We start from the raw sequence: 17,888 nt of genomic DNA on the forward strand, positions 1-17,888 counted from the left end.
ATAAAGGGCAGGTGGATTTTTTGCCCGGATGTGAGTTCTGCTCCCAGAATACACTGTCCCTCCACCTCCACGGAACACACAGTATGCTCCCGCCACACCCCTCCACACACATACACGTGTATGCCGTCCAGCAAGAGTGCGGGTGTGGCTGTCAGACGTAGCCTGTTTTCAGGGAGACACCCCTCATCCTGCTCCGTGTGGCTGGTCACCAGAATGGGAGCCGTGTCAGCGTGAGCCCCCACGAGCAGCTCAAAGATCTGCACCCGGCTGCCTGCTCCAGGCACGTCCTGTCCCCCAGGTTGGTGGCCCCAAGAGAGGAAGACTTGCCCTGAAGGCCAGGTGTCCACACGTGCCGAGGACATGCTCACCGCAGAGCAGAGGGGCACGGTGGCCTGTGGCTGCCCCCCCCCCCCCAGGCCCTGCAGCCTGAGGACTGAGCACTCTGGGGGAGGTCCAAGCTCCCTGGGGAGGCTCTCTGACTTGAGTCTGTGTGTCTCCTTCCAGGAACATGGGTGACCTTCGGAGGCCAGATCACCGATGAGGTAAGATGGGGCTCCCTCGGCCCCCAGGTCCCAGCAAGGGCTGCCCACGCCGGGCACATGGTAAAGTCCACCACATGAACCACTGGGCCTGTGCTCACAGTGGCCACCGCAGCCTCCCTCTTTCTGTTCTTCAAGGGTGCCTTGACCCTTTGGGTAGCGGGAATGGTGAGGTGAGCCACGGCAGTATCGAACGGTCTGTGCCTGTGCTTAGCAGCTGGGTGCCTTGGGGCGTCCATGAGTCCCCTAAAGACACAGAAACTCCGGCTTCTCACCTGCACACCTATTCCACCGCTAGCCAGGAGAATTCAGGGAGCGCATGCTTTCCAAATTACAAAGCCCGATGGATTTCTAAGCTGCTCCGACAGAGAACACCCACGCGGATCTGGAACTTCAGTAAGTATCCGTGGAGGTCATTCCGAATGCGGATTCGGCAAATTTGACCGCAAGCTGAGGACTCCGAGTGGCCCCCCCATTTCACCAAGCTCCTAACTGCGTTTCCCGGAGCTGCCGTCGAAGGTACTTGCTGGGGCTTCTGGCTTCCAAATGCCACGCGGCGTCTGCCGTGGAGAGGCGGGTGCACGTCGGGCCAGTGAGTGAATATCCTGGAAATGAGAACAGTGGCATTTGCTTAGAGAGTCCTGGACATCTGCACAAGAAGCTGTCCTCATGTCTGCCCTACTTACCCTCAGAAAGGTCACGTTTAAAAATTAATCAGTGAGTTCATCTGAGACCGTGTTAGCTGTGATTGCCTGGTTCGTTTTCAAAGGAAAAGCTTTGCTTCCGTCAAAATCGAAATGTATTTAACTTGTGCTTTTGTTCCGTTTTGGTTTTGTGGCAGTCGCTGGTCCTCGAAGTCCCTTGCCCTTGCTTTGGGGGTTCTGGCTCTGGACTATCTCAGGGTAAAGTGAGGGGTTTTTAAGGTGCAGGGAATTGTTTCGCCTTCAGCTACCAGATTGGTTCAGAGCACTTAGAATATAAAGTCGGAGGCCCGGAGCCCATGTGGTTCACCCTAAGGAAGTAGTGGGTGACTCACCTGTTTCCCTTTTGACGTGGAGGGGAAGGACTTATTTTCCCCCACGTGTGACGTCTTTGTGAGAAAGATACAGAGAAGTGGCGAAATCATAACCATCCAGTTAGGTGACGTCTTCACCAACAGATACATTGCACCCTGAGTATTGATTAACGATCCGATGGCGGCCTCGCTGGTTCCGGCCTCCGCCGCGTCTCCGTCCTGTATATAGTGACACGTGTGAAGATACCAGAAGTCGTTTCCAGATGACACAAAGCTGGGAGGACAGCGGACACAATAGATGACAGATTTGGGGTTCTAAAAGGTCCTGGCAGGCGGAAGTGATTGAGCGAGGAAGCAAACAGAATTTTCGTATTAAATCCTACATTTAGTGTCCAACAAGATCAATACGTCAAGGATGAGGGGCCCACCTCGCCGCGGTTGAGATGAATGGCCGGGTTTTATTCTCTAGCTGGCTGGCTTCCTGCCCAGACCAGGGTGGCCACGGGCCACTGCGCATTCCAGACGGGTGCCCCACCTGGAGCACGGTGTGTCCAGAGGAAGGTGCTTGCCCTGCCAAAGAATCCAGAAACGGGGTCCTGTTTTTAGAGCTCCCTTTTGTACACGAGACGCCCTGATGCCGGGGAGATACAGAAACAAGGAGCCGGTGGATTTTCTGTGGCAAAGTGGTGTTCCCCGGCAGGACTCCGCAAACGGCAGTGAGCAACATGGCCCTCGGGCCAACTCTGGCCCCCAGCCCAGTTTTGGTCCTTTTTTTTTTTTCTTTTAATTAAGTATATGAAACATAAGATTTGCTATTTGCACCGTTTTTATTGTGATTAAGTGTGCATAATATAAAATTTACCACGTTAACCGTTTATAAGCATACAGTTCGGGGGCATTAAGTACATCCCCTTTGCCGTGCAACCATCACCACTATTTCCAGAATTTTGCATCGCCCTAAACAAAACTCTGGAACCATGAGGGAATAATCCCCCAGCCCCTGGGGAGCCTCTATTCTATCTCTATGAATTCCACAACCAGGTGTTTATAAATAAAGTTTTATTGACTGGAGGCCACGCCCACTCATTTACATATTGTAATGGCCACTTTCCCAGAACCCCACCGCCCACAAAGACTGCAGTCTTTACTCTCTGGTCCTTCCCAGAAAAGGTCTGCCGTTCCCTGCCTTCTGGGTTCACAGTAGCTCGCTGCAAATGTCTGTGGGGCTGTGGCCCCGGGGAGCCTGGCAGAGTGTTAGTAAAGCTCTGATCATGTGGCCTGGTGTGGGGGCCGCCCTGGTCAGAGTCAGGTTTGCAAACTCTAGTCTGGTGCCCTTCCTGTGACCTGACACGGCTGCTCAGGCGAAAAACTCCTCTTCAGAGCATGCGTTCAAAGCGGCCCGGGCATTAAAAATCTAATAAGGATAGTAGCTACAATCTTCACATTTATTTATTTTTTTTAACTTGTTTAATGTTTATTTTTGAGAGAGAAAGAGAGTGTGAGCAGGGGAAGGGCAGAGAGAGAGGGAGACACAGAATCCGAAGCAGGCTCCAAGCTCTGAGCTGTCCGCACAGAGCCCGACGCGGGGCTCGAACCCTCGAACCGTGAGATCATGACCGGAGCCGAAGTTGGGACGCTCAACCGACTGAGCCGCCCAGGCACCCCTAAACTTGACATTTGTCATGACACTCCATCCTCCATCGACCCAGGGAGGCAGCGTTAGCCCTATTTCGAGGACACAGAGCTCCAGAGACACGTCAGGTGCCCGAGGTCTACCTGGAGAATCCTGGAGGGGGGCCAAGGTCTGGGATGGGATGGGTTCCCAGTCCCCCGAGTAGGAGCGGAAGGGAGGAGGACCACGTGTCTCCTAAAGTTCCTCCTGCCATTAGTTTCTGATGTTGGAAATAGCCACTCACAAAATAGAGGCCCCATCACATAAAGTAGGACAACGCCCACAGAGCGGAAGTCTTCAGAAGCCACGTTTTGAAGAATGACAGGAACAGGCCCAGAGAAAGTGCGTGGATAACAGCACCTGCAGCGGTCTGTGTGTTAGAGCCGTAGTTTTGCAGGGAAAAAGCATATATTCACATAGAAAAACCCGAAGAGGAATTATACCAAAATCCTAGCATTGACAAAAATAAAAAGCCCAGCCCTGAAAATCCCTGTGCCCTCATTCTCTTTCTCACCGTCCTGGTGTGGTTAGGATCGTGTTTATGTCCTTCTGCTAAGCGACAGGTGAAACGGGACGGGTGTCCTCTGAGTCAGAGCCTGCTAATCTTCCGTGCATGGCGGCCAGGGCCTGGTTTGTGCGAATTTGCCCGGCTTCCGTCCTCCGTGGGGGTGGGATCTAGGCGTGTTCACAGCACTCGTGCTCTAGCTCAGTGAACAGGAGGAGGTCTCCCTGGCACAGGAAGGGAGGAGCAAGGCGTAGACAGGGACAGTGAGGAGGCGATGGGGGAGGGCGGTCAGGAGGCCACCGGGGCCAGCTGAGGACGGTCTCCACCCAGCGCGTGCCTGGTGGGCACCCGCAGAGTGCCAGGTCCCTGTCATCGGCTGCTATCTTTCTGGGGAGGGGGACAGACCGTAAGCACATCTTATCTCTGAGGGTGAGATGTGTCCTGTGGCCGCATTAACGAATTACCACCAACTGCATGGTTTTAGAACTACAGAAGTTTCTTTTCTCACAGTCCTCTGTTTGTGACCACATCACTCCAGCCTCGGCCTCTGTGGTTACGTTCACGCTCCTCTGTGTCAGATCCTTCCTCTGCCTCCCTCCTACGAGGACACCTGTAGCATTCAGGGCCCACATGACAATCTGAGAGCATCGCCTATCTCAAGACCCTTAATGTAGTCACATCTACAGAGACCCTTTTTCTACCCAAAGGACCATTCACAGGCTCCAGGAGCCGTTATTTAGTCAACCACAGAGAACAAGAAAGCAGAGAAAGGAGTTCTGGGATGTGGGCTCCCAATTTATGCAGGACGATCAGGAAAGCTGGAGTGAGCGTGAGCCATGTGGTGATTCAGAGAGAGAGCATTCCAGGCCAAGGGAACAGGACTGTCCCCAGCTTCCAAGAGGCCACAGGAGGAGCCTCAGGTCAAGAGATGGGATCAGAGGTGAGGGAGCAGATCTGGTGAGGACTTTGGCTTTGACCATCCGTGGCAGAGAAGCCACTGGAGATTTTTGGACAGAGGAAATGTGACCTGACTTAACTCAAAAGGCTCACTCTGGCTGCTCCACTGAGGACAGCCAGTCCCCTCCCGCCAGATGGTGGGGGCTGCTTCTCAAGTTGTAATGTATGCATGAACCTCCTGGAAATCCAGTTAAAATGCAGGTTCTGCTGTGACAGGTCTGGGCCAGAGCCTGGGATTCTGCATTTGTGATGCTGATGCTGCTGGTCTGCGGACCGCACTTTGCTCAGGCAGAGTGTTGGAGGCAAGGACAGAAGTGGAGAGAGTCAGGGGCCACCACAGAAACCCAGCCGAGGGCATTCTGGCTTGGACCAGATGGCTGCAGTGGAGGTGGGCAGGGGGGTCCAATTTTAGGTCAGCTTCAAGGGGGAGCTGGAGGGACCGGCCAAAGTTCTGATGCTGGAGTAAGAGAAAGCTGGGCAAGGAGGAGGCCCAGGTGTTGGACCTGCGCACAGGAAGGACAAGACACAGCAAGCTACCCTCCTTCCACCGCCCCCCCCCACCTACTCTCCCCCTTCCTGCCTGACAAACTCCTAACCATCCTTCAAAGCCCAGCCGTGTAAATCCTGACCCACACTACAACATGGAGGAACCTTAAAGGCACCAAGCTAATGAGATAAGCCAGCCCGTCACAGAAAGACAAACACTGTGAGACTCCACTCATACGGGGTAACTAGGGGAGTCAAAATTATAGAAACGGAGAATAGATGGGTGGGCACCAAGGGGCTGCGGGGGAGGGAGGCATGGAAAGTTAGTGTGTCAGAGAACAGAGTTTCTGTTTGGGGAGATGAGAAAGTTCTGGAAGTGGGCGGGGGTGATGGCCGTACAACATGCACGCACTTAATGTCACAGAACTGTATACTAAAAAGGTTAGAGTGGTAAATTTTATGTTACGCATATTTGACCACAGTTTTTAAATCGTTTTAGCTAATTTGGGTTGATTTCCAAGATGTAGCGTGCGAAGATCAGAGAGCAGAATATCCACAGTGGGCAGTGTCTGAAGTATCAAAATAAAAGCCCTGGCCCTGAGTCACCTCGGCTCAGAACCCTCCCCAGGAGGCAGCGTCACCCCCAAACCGTCTGTATAACCCTGCCGGGGCCCAGCGCTGGGTGCTCTCCCGGGCAGAGCTCGGGCAGCTTGGTGGGACGCACCCCGGAAAAGTCTGGATGAAGACAAGACGAACTGGTGAGGGAGCCTGCTGTGCCTGGAGCGCTGAAGAGCAAGAAAGGGACCCCCGAGGTGGAGAGAGATGCATGGGGGTTTGGGGGAGGCTCCGGGAGGGCGCCCGGACGCCTCCCGACAGCGTGATCACTCTTAAGTGCCAGTGAAGCCGTCAGCCCTGCAGGTGGATCCAAAAAATCCTCCGCGGACAGCCTGACCACCCCCTGGGCTTTCTGACTCAAACGACAGCTGCTGACTGATGGGAGTTAGCTTTGGCCTGCTCAGTATCAGAAATATTTGGGGTTCCTTGCCCACGTTTGAAAAATCAGGAAATTTTTACCACCCCCAAATTCCCTGGATCTCTGGCTTCTCTTGAAAAAAAATCAAGGAGTATGGTCACGCTGAGCTGCCTTCCCAGGGGCAGAGACGGAGTGTGGGTTCCCCACCGGCCACCGGCCTCACCCTCCATACCTGTCCGGCCCGTGGGGCTTCTGAGTCCGGTATGGAGAGAATCTCTGCGAACCCGAATGTGGCTGGCTGTTCGTCCTACGGGTTTTGAGGGTTGTGGAGTGTTACCGAGCCCACCCTGGGCAGCTGGGGACGCAGGCTCGGCACCCGAGCTGAGCTTTGAGGAGTGAGGGGCGGGGGAGTTCGCCTCCACGACTCTCAAAGGGACACCTGCGCTGTCCAGAGGACCGGCAGAGTTCTCCGCTGCAGCGTGGGGGGGCTGCTGATGGCAGGGGGGCCTCCCCCGGCTGCTCGAGCCTCACCCCCACTCCCAATGGGTCACTGCTGCTGAAGCGCGAGCTCATACTTAGACCAGCCTGGGCAGCAAACTCTGGCCTCCCGTGAGGCCAGCGTGCCTGCCGGCTCAGGGTGGCATTTCCTCCACCTGCAAACAGTAGTAACATCATCCTCGTGCGGTTGCTGGGAAGGAATCGGGCATGCGGCCACGGGACACGTCGTAGCCGTAGCTTTAAAAACGTATTCATTTCCCGCCCCCCCCCCCGGATCTATCGCCCTCCTATCGGGGGGCTGTGTTCAACCCGGTATAGGTGCTAAGCTTTGTGATGACCCAACAGATAAGAGTCCCGCTTGCCTGAAACTCGCAACCCATAAGCTGTTCCTTCTTGTGGGTCCGCTGCTGAGAGCTGCCTCCACGCCTGTCCCGCGGCAGGAGAGGCCGAGCGGAGCCCCGGGTGCAGGGCGTGGATGCCCAGGGGACCCCCAGCCACGAGGCGATGCCCTGGAACCCCAGGCACGCCCCCCAGCCTGGTAGGACAGAGCTGTGCACTAGCAGCCTGGTTTTCTCGTTTCAGATAGCAGAGCAGCTGATGACCTTGGCCTACGACAATGGCATCAACCTCTTCGATACTGCAGAGGTCTACGCGGCGGGCAAGTACGTGTCTTTTCTCGTGGGGAAAGTGTGGTGCAGGCCGTGGCTTCCCTGGGAAGAGCCAGAGCTGCTGGTACTCCGGTCCTTGTTCCCAAACGTCCACAAATGGGCCTCCCACTCTGCCTGCTTTTCTAAAGTCTAAGTGGCTTCAGAAGGTGTTGTTTTCACGGGGCCAGAATTGCAGAACACTGGGACACCGGTCACTTACTAAACTCCCCATGTATCCAAACACAGAGAGGACCGCAGTCCCTCTGGTGCCTGAGATGCTGTGCTGGGCCAGAGCCTGATTAAGCTGTCGTCCGTCCCCCGCGCTCCTGCGGCCAGCGCCACATGCCTGACATTCCCACGTCTTGATGGTACAGTGAGGGCTGCAGGGAACGGCAGGGCCTCTCGAGCTGGGGGGAGCAGAGTCTGGCCAGCCGAGCACTGTAGGAAGCACTTTGCATCTTGGCAGTGAACTTCCCTACTCAATTATGTAAAAGCCCTCTTCAGCCAAGGCTGCTGGCTTCAGCTTTAAAGACTAGCTGTAATCAAATCATCCACTCTCCTGCATCGGGTTTCCAAAAGTCAGCTTTTGTTTGTGAAGTCATCTGTTGGCTCTCTGTTCGTCCTCCCTCTGGCCCCTCCTGCCTGGGGCGAGCCAAGTTCCCATCAGCTGGGTCGGCTGCAGCCTGGTTGGCTGTGCACCGTGGCTGCTGTGGGGCCAGCACCTGCCTTGAGGGCTCTGGCTTCTTACCTGCGGCTTGAGTCGGGGCCCAGAGCTCTGAGAATCAGGGACCCAGCAGAGCGTTTTCTCAAGTCTCAACCCAGGGTCTGAGGATCTGACAGCCCCAGGAACCTGCACTGGGACCCCCAGATCTCCTCAGTCCCTGTCAGCAGCCCTCTGCCCCCCCCCCCCCCCCCCGGTGCTACAGCCCCCTCCTAACCCCTCCCTGCTGGCAGCTTCTTCCCATCAAAGTGAAAGGCTTTCCAGACAGATGAACCAAGCAAAGGGTCAGAGGTAGAAAAGCCCGATGCGGATGCCAGGCCCGCAGGCGTTCCCTGGCCCTGCTCCTGTCTTGGTTTCGCTGCCCATGAGAGCACGCGGGAGACAGCTCCAGGCAGCCTTCTCGGGCTCCAGATGGCCTGGCCCCCCGTGCACAAGCCTTGCACACCCCACTCCACAGCCGCCACACTCCCTGTGTCCCTGTCTTCACTCCCCCCGAAGAACTGGACACCCAGGGCTGGCATAGCAGGGCAAACGCACTGGGTATGTGGCAGCCTCAGGGCCTCTCGGAGCCCCTTGCCGGCAGCCGGCGACTCAGAGCAGCTTCTGGTGGGTTATTGTTACCCCCGGAGCCCACTGCCCTCATCCCGTCCTCCTCTCCTCCGCACGCCTCTGCGGCTCCTTCTCAGTCCAGCCCTCAGTCCCATCAGTGGCATGGTGCCAGCAGTGACCCACACGGGGAGCAAGGGACAGGCCAGAAGAAGCTGTTCTGGGGGGGTGGGGGGGCTGCCGGGCTCCTCCGGTGGCTTCTGGGCCCGGCACTGTCCCTCTTGCTAACCAGAATGCCAAGCACATATTTTGCTGAGCCCCCTGCTTCTTATGCTGATGCTAATTTGGGCGCTTACCAGAGAGCTGCAGGATTTCTGTACCCGCTCCACCACCGCCCCCCCCACCCCAGCCCCAAGCAGATGTCAGGCTTCCCAAATGCAGGGCCACAAGAATTCACAGCCACAAGCAACAGGCTTTGATTAGCCGATGCTCTACAGCTCCTGCAACCCCAGGACCACTCCTCGTTTTTCTCCCTTCCTCCTTTCCTCATCTTTTGTCCCACAAATGAGGGGCCAAGGAATAAAAGGAAGAGGCCCAGGGCTGAGTGAATTTCTGTACATCTTGACCATGAATGACGAGCATTCAGAATGTACGCTGAACAGCTTGCAAATTAGAGCCCATTATTTCTGAGTGGATGACTCAGGCGCTTTTATAATTGGAATGTAGCACTGGGTATGGATCATTCTCCGTCTGTTGTTTTTACTCAGAAACATTTCGCTACAAGCAGAAAGTTCTTAAAAGTTAAGCCAGCGCTACAGTGCCAGGCAAGGCTGGAACAGCCCCACCCGTGACCCCCGCTAGCCCAGGTTTGGTGCAGGGCCAGAGTGACGCCAAAAAGAACAGAGAGCAGTCCTCATGGCATTTGTCTCCTTAGTGTTCGAAAGCAAGAAACAAGAGAGATGCACGCACCCACACACGTGAGCACACACACACGCATGCACCCTGCTGGAAATCCAGCCCCTGGCCCTGAATACATGTTGATCGTCTCTGAAAAGAGAGGATGCACTTGATGAATAATTTACCTTTTTAAAAAATATATATACACTTCTCTGGAAACTTCACCCACGGAACGTTGCCAAACATCTTCCCCGGTGAATTTCCAGCAGGCCAGGGAAACGGGATACGGCAGGCCTCGCCAACAGGACATCGGCTCCTTCCTTCTCTGTGAGAGCTGGAGCCGTCTGCTCGTACAGGCTCCTGCAGGGGCACCGCTCACGGCCACCTTCATGGGGGGTGACAGCCGCTCGCAGGCTCTCTCCTCGTTCTGGAATGAAGTGTCCAAGGCAAGGCGAGCACGAACAGCCTGGCTCTCTGGCCCCAGTGGCATTTCCACAGAGGGGACCAAGTGGCCCATCGTCATGGTAGGGGCGAGGTTTAACGTTTCTGTCGCGCTGTAATGAAATCCCCGTATCTCGGTCTTTCTTGCAGGGCTGAAGTGGTATTAGGAAACATCATCAAGAAGAAGGGATGGAGGTAATTACCCTGTTCTCTCTGTGGTCAGTGTCCAGGGCGCACACGGGGAAAAGCGTGGAAAAGGCAGGTGGGAGGGAGGAGGGCACCGTGAGGGACAGATGCGTGCTGGGGCCTGGGCGAGCTCCGGCTAGGGCCCCGAAGCTGCTCTTTCCTATTGCCCAGTGGAGTGCTCAGTGAGGCCTCACTGGCCCTTGGGCAGCCAGCCAGTCCTTCGAAAGCCTGGAACTTCTCAGAACTGTTCTCACTGGGCAGGGGAGAATATTCCAGCCCCGGGCTGCCTCCAGGGGTAGAGAGCATTCACACTGTGGTGCGGGGGTGCTGCGGTGAGGCCGGAAGCTTCGGCTGAGTCACCAAGTGAGGTGCCAAACTCCGTTCCCCAAGACCAGAGGCATCTCTGCTTGAGGGGGGAGTCGAGCGGGGTGGGGGGGTGGGGGGTCCTTGTGCCCCTGACTCTGCCCCTCTGCCTCTGATCTCTACCTCTGGTCCAGCAGGGATTCAGGGGGCCAGGGAACTAGGTTGCGCTCTGATTTGTGTCAGGCCAAAAAGATCTGGACATGAGGACTTCCCGGATGGCCCGGGCAAGGCAGAGGGTATAGCCACTGAGGAGAGGGACATCCTTCTCCGGACTTGGACTCCACCCTTTGCCACTGGCCCTACCTGTAAAGGGACCACGTCTGGCCTCCCTGGCAGGGCTCTCCTGAGGCTCGAGGGCCTGAGTCTGTCAAACGGCCGGCCAGCTAAGGGCTGCACATCACACTTGTCTGGGGAGTGGTGGCCCTTGTGGCTGGGGTCCCCCCACAAGGCGTTCAGAAGCCTGAGGGTTCCACCCTCCCCAGGACAGACGGGGCTGGGCACTCGCCTGCACTTGGGGGCCCCTTGAGGCCTGCATGTGTTTATTTTCAGAAAGAGCAGAAGCTGTTGTAAAGCCTCCCCCCCACCCCACCCCACCCCATCCCACCCCCCCCCCAACACACACACACCCCCCAGCGAGTGCAAAACCCCCTGGGGACAGATGACAGATACCCTTCCTCTTGTCCCAACGGAGCTGTTTGTTTCTTCTCAGCTCTAATTCATCACAAAATTCCTCCTCACACCGTAATAAAGGAAATCGCATGTATTAGTGGGTCCCCTGAATAGATCTTAGGTGAATACTCGGGAAATGCATATCTGGTCACCCCCCCTGCCTGGAGACGGAGCTCAAGGGGGCCACAGCTTCTGACTTTGAGGAGCTATTTCCTGAGCAGCCCCCCTGCTTCCAAGGGAGGAAAACACAACCACAGGGGACAACGGGCACCCCCTCCCCTGGGAAGGGTCTTGATGAGATGTGGCCTGGAGGGGCCATCCTTATCCCTGCTCATCCCTCCAGGACCAAACAGGTGTCAGCTCCTGCCTCTTGTGGATTCACAGCAGGAGGCCCGAATCTATTCCTTTCCCTCGGGGCTTTCCATCACCCCACACACCAGCTCCCTCACACCCCGGGTCCTGCGCCACCCACCTGTCTCTCCCTCCGGATGCCCCAGGCTCTCCCCAAGGCCGTCCCACAAACCGCTTTCTGAAAGCCTGTCTCCGGCCTGTAGGGGAAGAGCCAGGCTGCTTGGCCCCCTCGCCTTCGGCATCCCCACCGGAGCCCCTCCTTCTGCTGCAGCCCCTGCATTGACCTCCTGGGAGCGTGCTCCCTGCACCCCCCAGTGTGTGTCCTGCTCTGGGCTCTGGTCTGGTGCGTGAGACTCCATCCCCGCCCCCCCACCGGCTCCCACTGCCCAACTTCGAGATGCGTCTGTGGCTTGTCTCCTGGCTCGGCGGGGAGCCCCAGGACCCCGGGCTCGCACACGGCAAACATGAAATGATCTCGAAGCACCCATGTCACACCCCGTGCTCCCAGATGAGAAGGGTGTTTAGGACCCTCTTTGTAAACTGAACACACCCCTCCCCACCCCAGCTGCGTCCAGTAACACCCCTCTTCTTCTGTTCGCAGAAGGTCCAGCCTGGTCATCACCACCAAGATCTTCTGGGGAGGAAAGTAGGTGCACCGCAGGCATGCTCCCGGCCGGGGTCAGGGGTCAGCAGCCACGGCCCCGAATCGGAGGCTCTCCCGGGGCGGGGGGTGTTTGTGCAGCCGTCTGCCCCGGCCGGTGCCCAGCCCCACTGAGGGACATCAAGTCCCAGAAAAGCAGCTTCGGCTGAGTTGCCTTTTACTCAAACCTTGTTTCATTTGTATTTTTTACCTTCATGGGCTTGGTTTTTGTTTGTTTGGGTTTTTTTTCTTTTTCTGATTACAGGGGTAACATCCCCAAAACTCTGGGAAACCCAGAAAATTCGTGAACTGTCTCAACCACGTGCCACCTTCCCTGGCCACAGACCACCCCTGCCCGTTTCCAGCGGTCTGGCCCCTCATTGTCTCTAGGGCCGGACCAAATCGGCTTCCTAGGAATTATAAATACGATTCATTCTTCACTTAAAAAAAAAAATCTAAGCACAACAGACGGGCCGATTGGAACCCAGAGACCCCTCCCCCTGCATCCACCCCCACTCCCCCAGGCCGGCCGGGCAGCGCCCCTCCTCCTGGCTGCATGAAGGCACCCCTGGAGCCTGTGGTTTGTCTCCCAAGTGGAATCAGATGCACGTGGCACTCACTGACCTACTTTTCTTGGCTTAACGTTGCATCATGAACATTTCCCCCAAAACCGCTTGCAACATCACACACGCTGTTGTGCTGTTTTTCAGAGCGGAGACCGAGAGGGGCCTTTCCAGGAAGCACATAATAGAAGGTGAGGGAGGCGCGCTGGCCCCACACGGCCCCTGAACCCACGGAGCCTCCTGCAGATGCCCAAGTGAAGGACACAGAGTGCCCCCGCCCACCAGCCACACGCGCAGGCCTAGGCCTGGAGATGCCCCGCGCTCTGGTCCCACCCTCTCCTTCCTCCCAGCCTCCGCGTCACCAGAGCAGGGCACCACCGCCTTCAGATGGGCATTGTGGTCCTGGGGAAGGCAAGACAGGCCTGGGCCGGGCCCCATGCTGACTGGTGGTCCTGAGCAAGGGACATCACTTCCCCAAGCCTCTGTGGCAACATCTGTAAAATGGGTGTGGGAAGAGTGGCCACCTCTGGGATTTGGGGGGGGACTGGGAAGAGCCCAGGAAAGGTGCGTGTCAGACACAGCCAGGCGCTCTGTGCACAAGTGAGAGAGAGAGAGAGAGAGAGAGAGAGAGAGAGGCAGGGAGGGGGGGAGGGAGAGAGAGAGGGGTCGGGTAGGCTGTCCCACTTATCCTATACTTGTGTCGTCTTTGTGCCTTTTTCCACCTGGGCTCCCAGATGATACACCCATCCCTTTAAGAATCACACGATTAGGGGGGCTTTGCTGCGGCCCCCGCAGCCCCAGCACTTCTCTGTGCAGCTCTGCTCTGAGCCCTTGCTCAGCGCTCACTGGTGATCTGTGCCTTTGGTGCGTGGACAGGGATGCAGCTCCCACTCCGTGCGGGAGAACCTGGCTCTCCCCGTCACCACGTGGGCCCCCAGGGCGTGCAGGACGGCACCCCTTCGTGCAGTCACAGAGCATTGGCCTGTGGACCCGACCACACGACCCCCCGCTTTGGGGCGTGCACCCACTTAGGTCCTGGCTCTTCTTCACCTCCGTTGGCACCTGCCCACATGTGTCCCCACGCCGTGTGACGGCTCCGGGTGCCTGGGACCTCTTGCTCCCTGTGCCGCACACAGGTGCGTGGGTGAGGGCCCAGCAGTGTCAGTGAAGATGGTGACCACCCCTTCTGACTCCTCCCCCCAGGTCTGAAAGCCTCGCTGGAGCGGCTGCAGTTGGAGTACGTGGATGTGGTGTTTGCCAACCGCCCGGACCCCAACACGCCCATGGAAGGTGGGTTCTCCGCGGGGCACCCAGGCCTCCCGGCTGCTGGGGGCGGGCGGGGCGGGGGGGCCTGGCACCTCCAGGCGGAGTCCCCGAGTCCCCGTCCTGGCCTTGGGTCCATATGCACCTGATCCGTGCGGGCTCTACGCCCCCTCCCGGGTTCAGAACCGAGTGGAATGTTCTCTCCTCTCAGCTCTTGCTATTTCGTAGCTAAATGAAGTCACGATATGATGGCTGTTTGCAACTGCTGTGTTCTTTTCGGTCATACTCCCGTTCTGCCGGGAGGTTTTAGGGGCCTCCTGCTCTGAGAGATAAATTGTTACTTAGAGGAGAAAAAAAGAAAAAAGCGCGGTGCTTTGAAAAGCAGTTTTGGTTTCTTTGCCGCGTATTTATTCTTTCCTCTCCCGCCATCTCCGCCCTCCCATCACCCCCCCCCCCATTCCTGCTTCAGGCTCCTCATTTGTGCTTTGCTGCTTCAGGGATTTGGAAAATGAAGTTGTGTTCGAGTTATTTTTTCTTCATTTGTTTCTATATATACCGAGCACGCGTGCGTGTATATATTTGCGTGTGGGGTCTGTGTGGTCTGTTTGGTTTTTGTCTTTTCGTTTTTTTGTCCTTAAACAAAACGAGTATTCTGGGAAGATTTGTGCGTCCCCTCCCCACGCTCTCTGTCATACCGCGCCTGTCCGTGTTCCCACAGCTATAAACTCTGGTCTCTTTACATCTTTCTTTATCACCAGGGGACCCATTTAGTTCCTCCAAGTCAAGGACATTCATCATAGAAGGTACACAGTACCCTTAGCCCGACTATTGACTCCTGTGTCCGAGCTGCATTTTATGAGACAGTGTTTTTATTTACACTACTCTCTTTCCCCCCAAGACAAACTTCTCCATAAAATGCATAAAGGAAAAATAACGCCCTATGAGAACATCTTGCAAGTGGAGGAAAAGCAAAGCAGTGTGGAGCCCCCGCCCTCACCCCCGCCTGGCCAGCGCTGCCATTTCATTTCTCCTGCCCCCCCCGCCCCCCCGCCCCATGCATGACCCCCCCCGCCCTGCCCCCCCAACCCCCCCCCCCCCCGCCTTGCACTGCCGTGATCCTCGAGGCCGGCTGTCTGTCCACCAGGGCTCCTCGTGATTTGAGGATGCTGGGATGGGCGCCTGAAACCTTGACCCTGGATGGTCTGGGAGAGGGTTGGGGAGACCAGGGGCCCACAGGAGTCAACACCGGGGGGATCCCTAGAACCAGCGGCCTCCAGCGCGTCTTAACGTTGTAGGTCACGTCTGCTAAGCTCCTGCCTCAAGCAGAAGCAAAACACACCGGTGGCCAGCTGCCCCGTCACGGCACGCGGGCTCCTCCGCGAGCATCGTGGCTGCGCGTGGTGCTCACGTCCCCTGGGCGGGCTGGGCCACCTGCCGCTCTCGCCCCCTGCCACGCAGCCCCACCCCTCCATCAAAACGCGGTCACTGGCCTCCTTGCACGATACCTACGCGAGCAGGCCAAACCCTGAGACCTGGCGTGGGCCCTGCCTGCCCCCGAGCTAAGGGCCGCCCCAGGGCAGGCCGTGGTCTCCCTGGGAGCCGGGCTGTGTTCCACAGTGGGAGGGCGCCTGCCTGCCAACTGGTGCTGCCACCTGACCCCTCCCATGTATTATTTGTGACGAGGCAGGAGGTACTGTGGGTTCTGGCAGCAGCTGGAAGGATCGGGCCCTCCTGCTGCTGCCGGCCGGCATTAAATATCGAGGTGCAGGACAGTTGTCCCCAGTGGTCCCTGCGTCTGGGGCCGCTGACATTGGCTTGGGCGGAAGCGCAGAGTGCCGGACTCCCGTGTGTGGGCCGTCCACCCAGCCAGCCGTGCCCGGGACCCCTTCTCTCTCAAGCTGGTCGCAGGCAACGGCGGGCTCCTGCCCCGGTGGCCCGCCCCGCCCCCCAGGCACCCGGCGGACCCCCTCTCTGCATGGAAGAAGGGGTGCTGCAGTGTATCGTGCCATTTCCCGGGTGGGGAGACAGCTGTGCTGAGGGATGAGAGGGAGCCAGGCTGGGGAACGAGGGTGTCCGCTTCCCTCTCCGGCATGTGGGCCGAGGCCGTGGCTGAAAAGAATCGGCCGTTACGCTGCATGGTCACAGGGGACCCTAGGAGCGTTTCTGAGGAAGCTGACAAGGACAGCGGCCAGAAGCCTGAGCTTGGCCTTGGGTGTGGGCAGATATCTTCCCGGGCCCCCCGGGCTTTCCGACAAAAGCTGTCCCCCTTGGCATCGAGTGGTGTGGGCAGTCAAACCGGGCGGCCTGTCGGTGGTCCCCGGGGGTTGGGGCGGGGCTTCGGGCCTCCCTGCCAGCCTCCTCCCGAGGATGGGCAGAGAGGAGCCCAGTCCCCGACCCTGGAAGGAAGGAGAGGGCAGGGGTCGGCCTGAAGGCCTGGAAGCCGAGGTGTGATTTTTCGGGGGCCCTGGGCGTACCTTCCCCAAGACCAACACCCCAGAAGCCCCAGCTACTTTAGCTTTCTACCGAAAGAGGGGACCTCGGCCGAAGGGGCGCTCAGGGACCCGGGATGGGGGCGGGACGACACCCCAAAACAGAGGTGCCGTTCTCTGCGGGAGAAGGTGCCCGAGGGTCTGTGCCATTCAAGGGGGAGCTTGGGTGAACAAAGCCCGCATTCTCCTTCCTTCCTCCGGCTCTCCCACCCCCCTGCCATCTTCAGGGGCCCCCCAGCCCCCCGCCATGTCGGCAGCCGATGAGCAAGCCACCTGGGGAGAGACAGGACTTCCAGGGGTCAAGGTTGCCGCTTCGTTTTGACAGACACTTGTTCTTGAGCCCCCCTTCCTGCCCTGCCTGTGGGAGTGAGACTTGCAAGCACTGTATGGGACCAGCGAGGAGTCTGACGACGCAGCCCTTCTCCCCGCAAAGCTGAGAGACATTTGAGGTCTTTAAATTCGAGGCCAAGTATGTTGTTAACACCACAGCATCCCCGTGGGCTGAAACAGCCTGGTGCGGGAGCAGTAGCGAGACTGTAAGTGGCAGATTTTCATCTCTCAAAAACTTTTTTGAGTACTAGGAAGAGTGTATCGTGTAGCTGGGGCGAGGGTCCCTTGCCTGCTCCTGGGCTGGTTTGAGAATCCGGGACGGATACAAACGGGGCTTTCCATGTCCACTTCTGGCTCTTGGGGACACATCTGGAACCATCCAGGGCCCCACCCTGCCCGCTGTCCGGACGGATGCCATTATTACCTCTCTATTCAGTCCTCCAGATCCCAGGGAGAACCTGGGACACCCCGAAGCGGGGGGGACTCGAAACAGGCAACTTCCTGTTGCCCTCTGCCAATGTGATTCGTCCCCAGACTAGAGATGCGCCCCCCCCCACCACCATTCCACCGTCTAGAATGACATCCTCTGATCTCACCTTTCCCTCCTCTCTCCAATCCGCCATAGAAATGCCACCATCCATCCAGAACCCATTTTTCAAAGATTCCGTAAGACTCGTAACTACTGGGGGAAATTGTTTTCAAGGCCAGCTGCTTGGGCTGTGGTTCCCTTTTTCCTGCGGTCCCTGGAAACCCCAGCCACACCCGACTCTGGAGCCAGGAAGTACATTGCTTGCAAGACATCTTTGCAGCCCCCCACCTCCTGCTCCACCTGTCTTTGCAGAATGTCCCCAGGCTGGGCCCCATGCCCCCAGTCACCCCACCCCCGACCCGCAGTGTCCCCTTCTCTCCCGACAGAGACCGTGCGCGCCATGACCCACGTCATTAACCAGGGGATGGCCATGTACTGGGGCACGTCACGCTGGAGCTCCATGGAGATCATGGTACGGCGACCTCTCGGCATATGTGCGTCCATGGGGTTCCCTGCCCCATTCTAGGGATGAACACCCAGGACTCTGGCTCGTTCAGTGCCATTGGTCCCGATGGCACAGACAACTGGGTACTACAGGGAGGGACAGT

General features: G+C 57.6%; 1 protein-coding gene across 12 annotated transcripts in view; it reads left to right on the plus strand.

The window, feature by feature from the left end:
* The window catches only part of KCNAB2 (potassium voltage-gated channel subfamily A regulatory beta subunit 2), an 84,742-nt gene that overhangs the window by 59,471 nt on the left and 7,383 nt on the right, over positions 1-17,888 (plus strand). For 8 of the 12 annotated variants that reach the window (XM_045035004.1, XM_019836067.3, XM_019836068.3 and 5 more), the window contains 8 exons: positions 505-542; positions 7,228-7,307; positions 10,048-10,092; positions 12,068-12,112; positions 12,817-12,860; positions 13,873-13,959; positions 14,691-14,735; positions 17,667-17,752. In XM_045035004.1, coding sequence (XP_044890939.1) covers positions 505-542; positions 7,228-7,307; positions 10,048-10,092; positions 12,068-12,112; positions 12,817-12,860; positions 13,873-13,959; positions 14,691-14,735; positions 17,667-17,752 — 470 coding nt within the window. The remainder of the gene's footprint in view (positions 1-504; positions 543-7,227; positions 7,308-10,047; positions 10,093-12,067; positions 12,113-12,816; positions 12,861-13,872; positions 13,960-14,690; positions 14,736-17,666; positions 17,753-17,888) is intronic. The other 4 variants (XM_045035007.1, XM_045035008.1, XM_019836064.3 and 1 more) reach the window with 1 other exon arrangement.

The sequence above is a fragment of the Felis catus genome, chromosome C1, assembly GCF_018350175.1.
Source record: "Felis catus isolate Fca126 chromosome C1, F.catus_Fca126_mat1.0, whole genome shotgun sequence".
NCBI classification, from domain to species: domain Eukaryota; kingdom Metazoa; phylum Chordata; class Mammalia; order Carnivora; family Felidae; genus Felis; species Felis catus.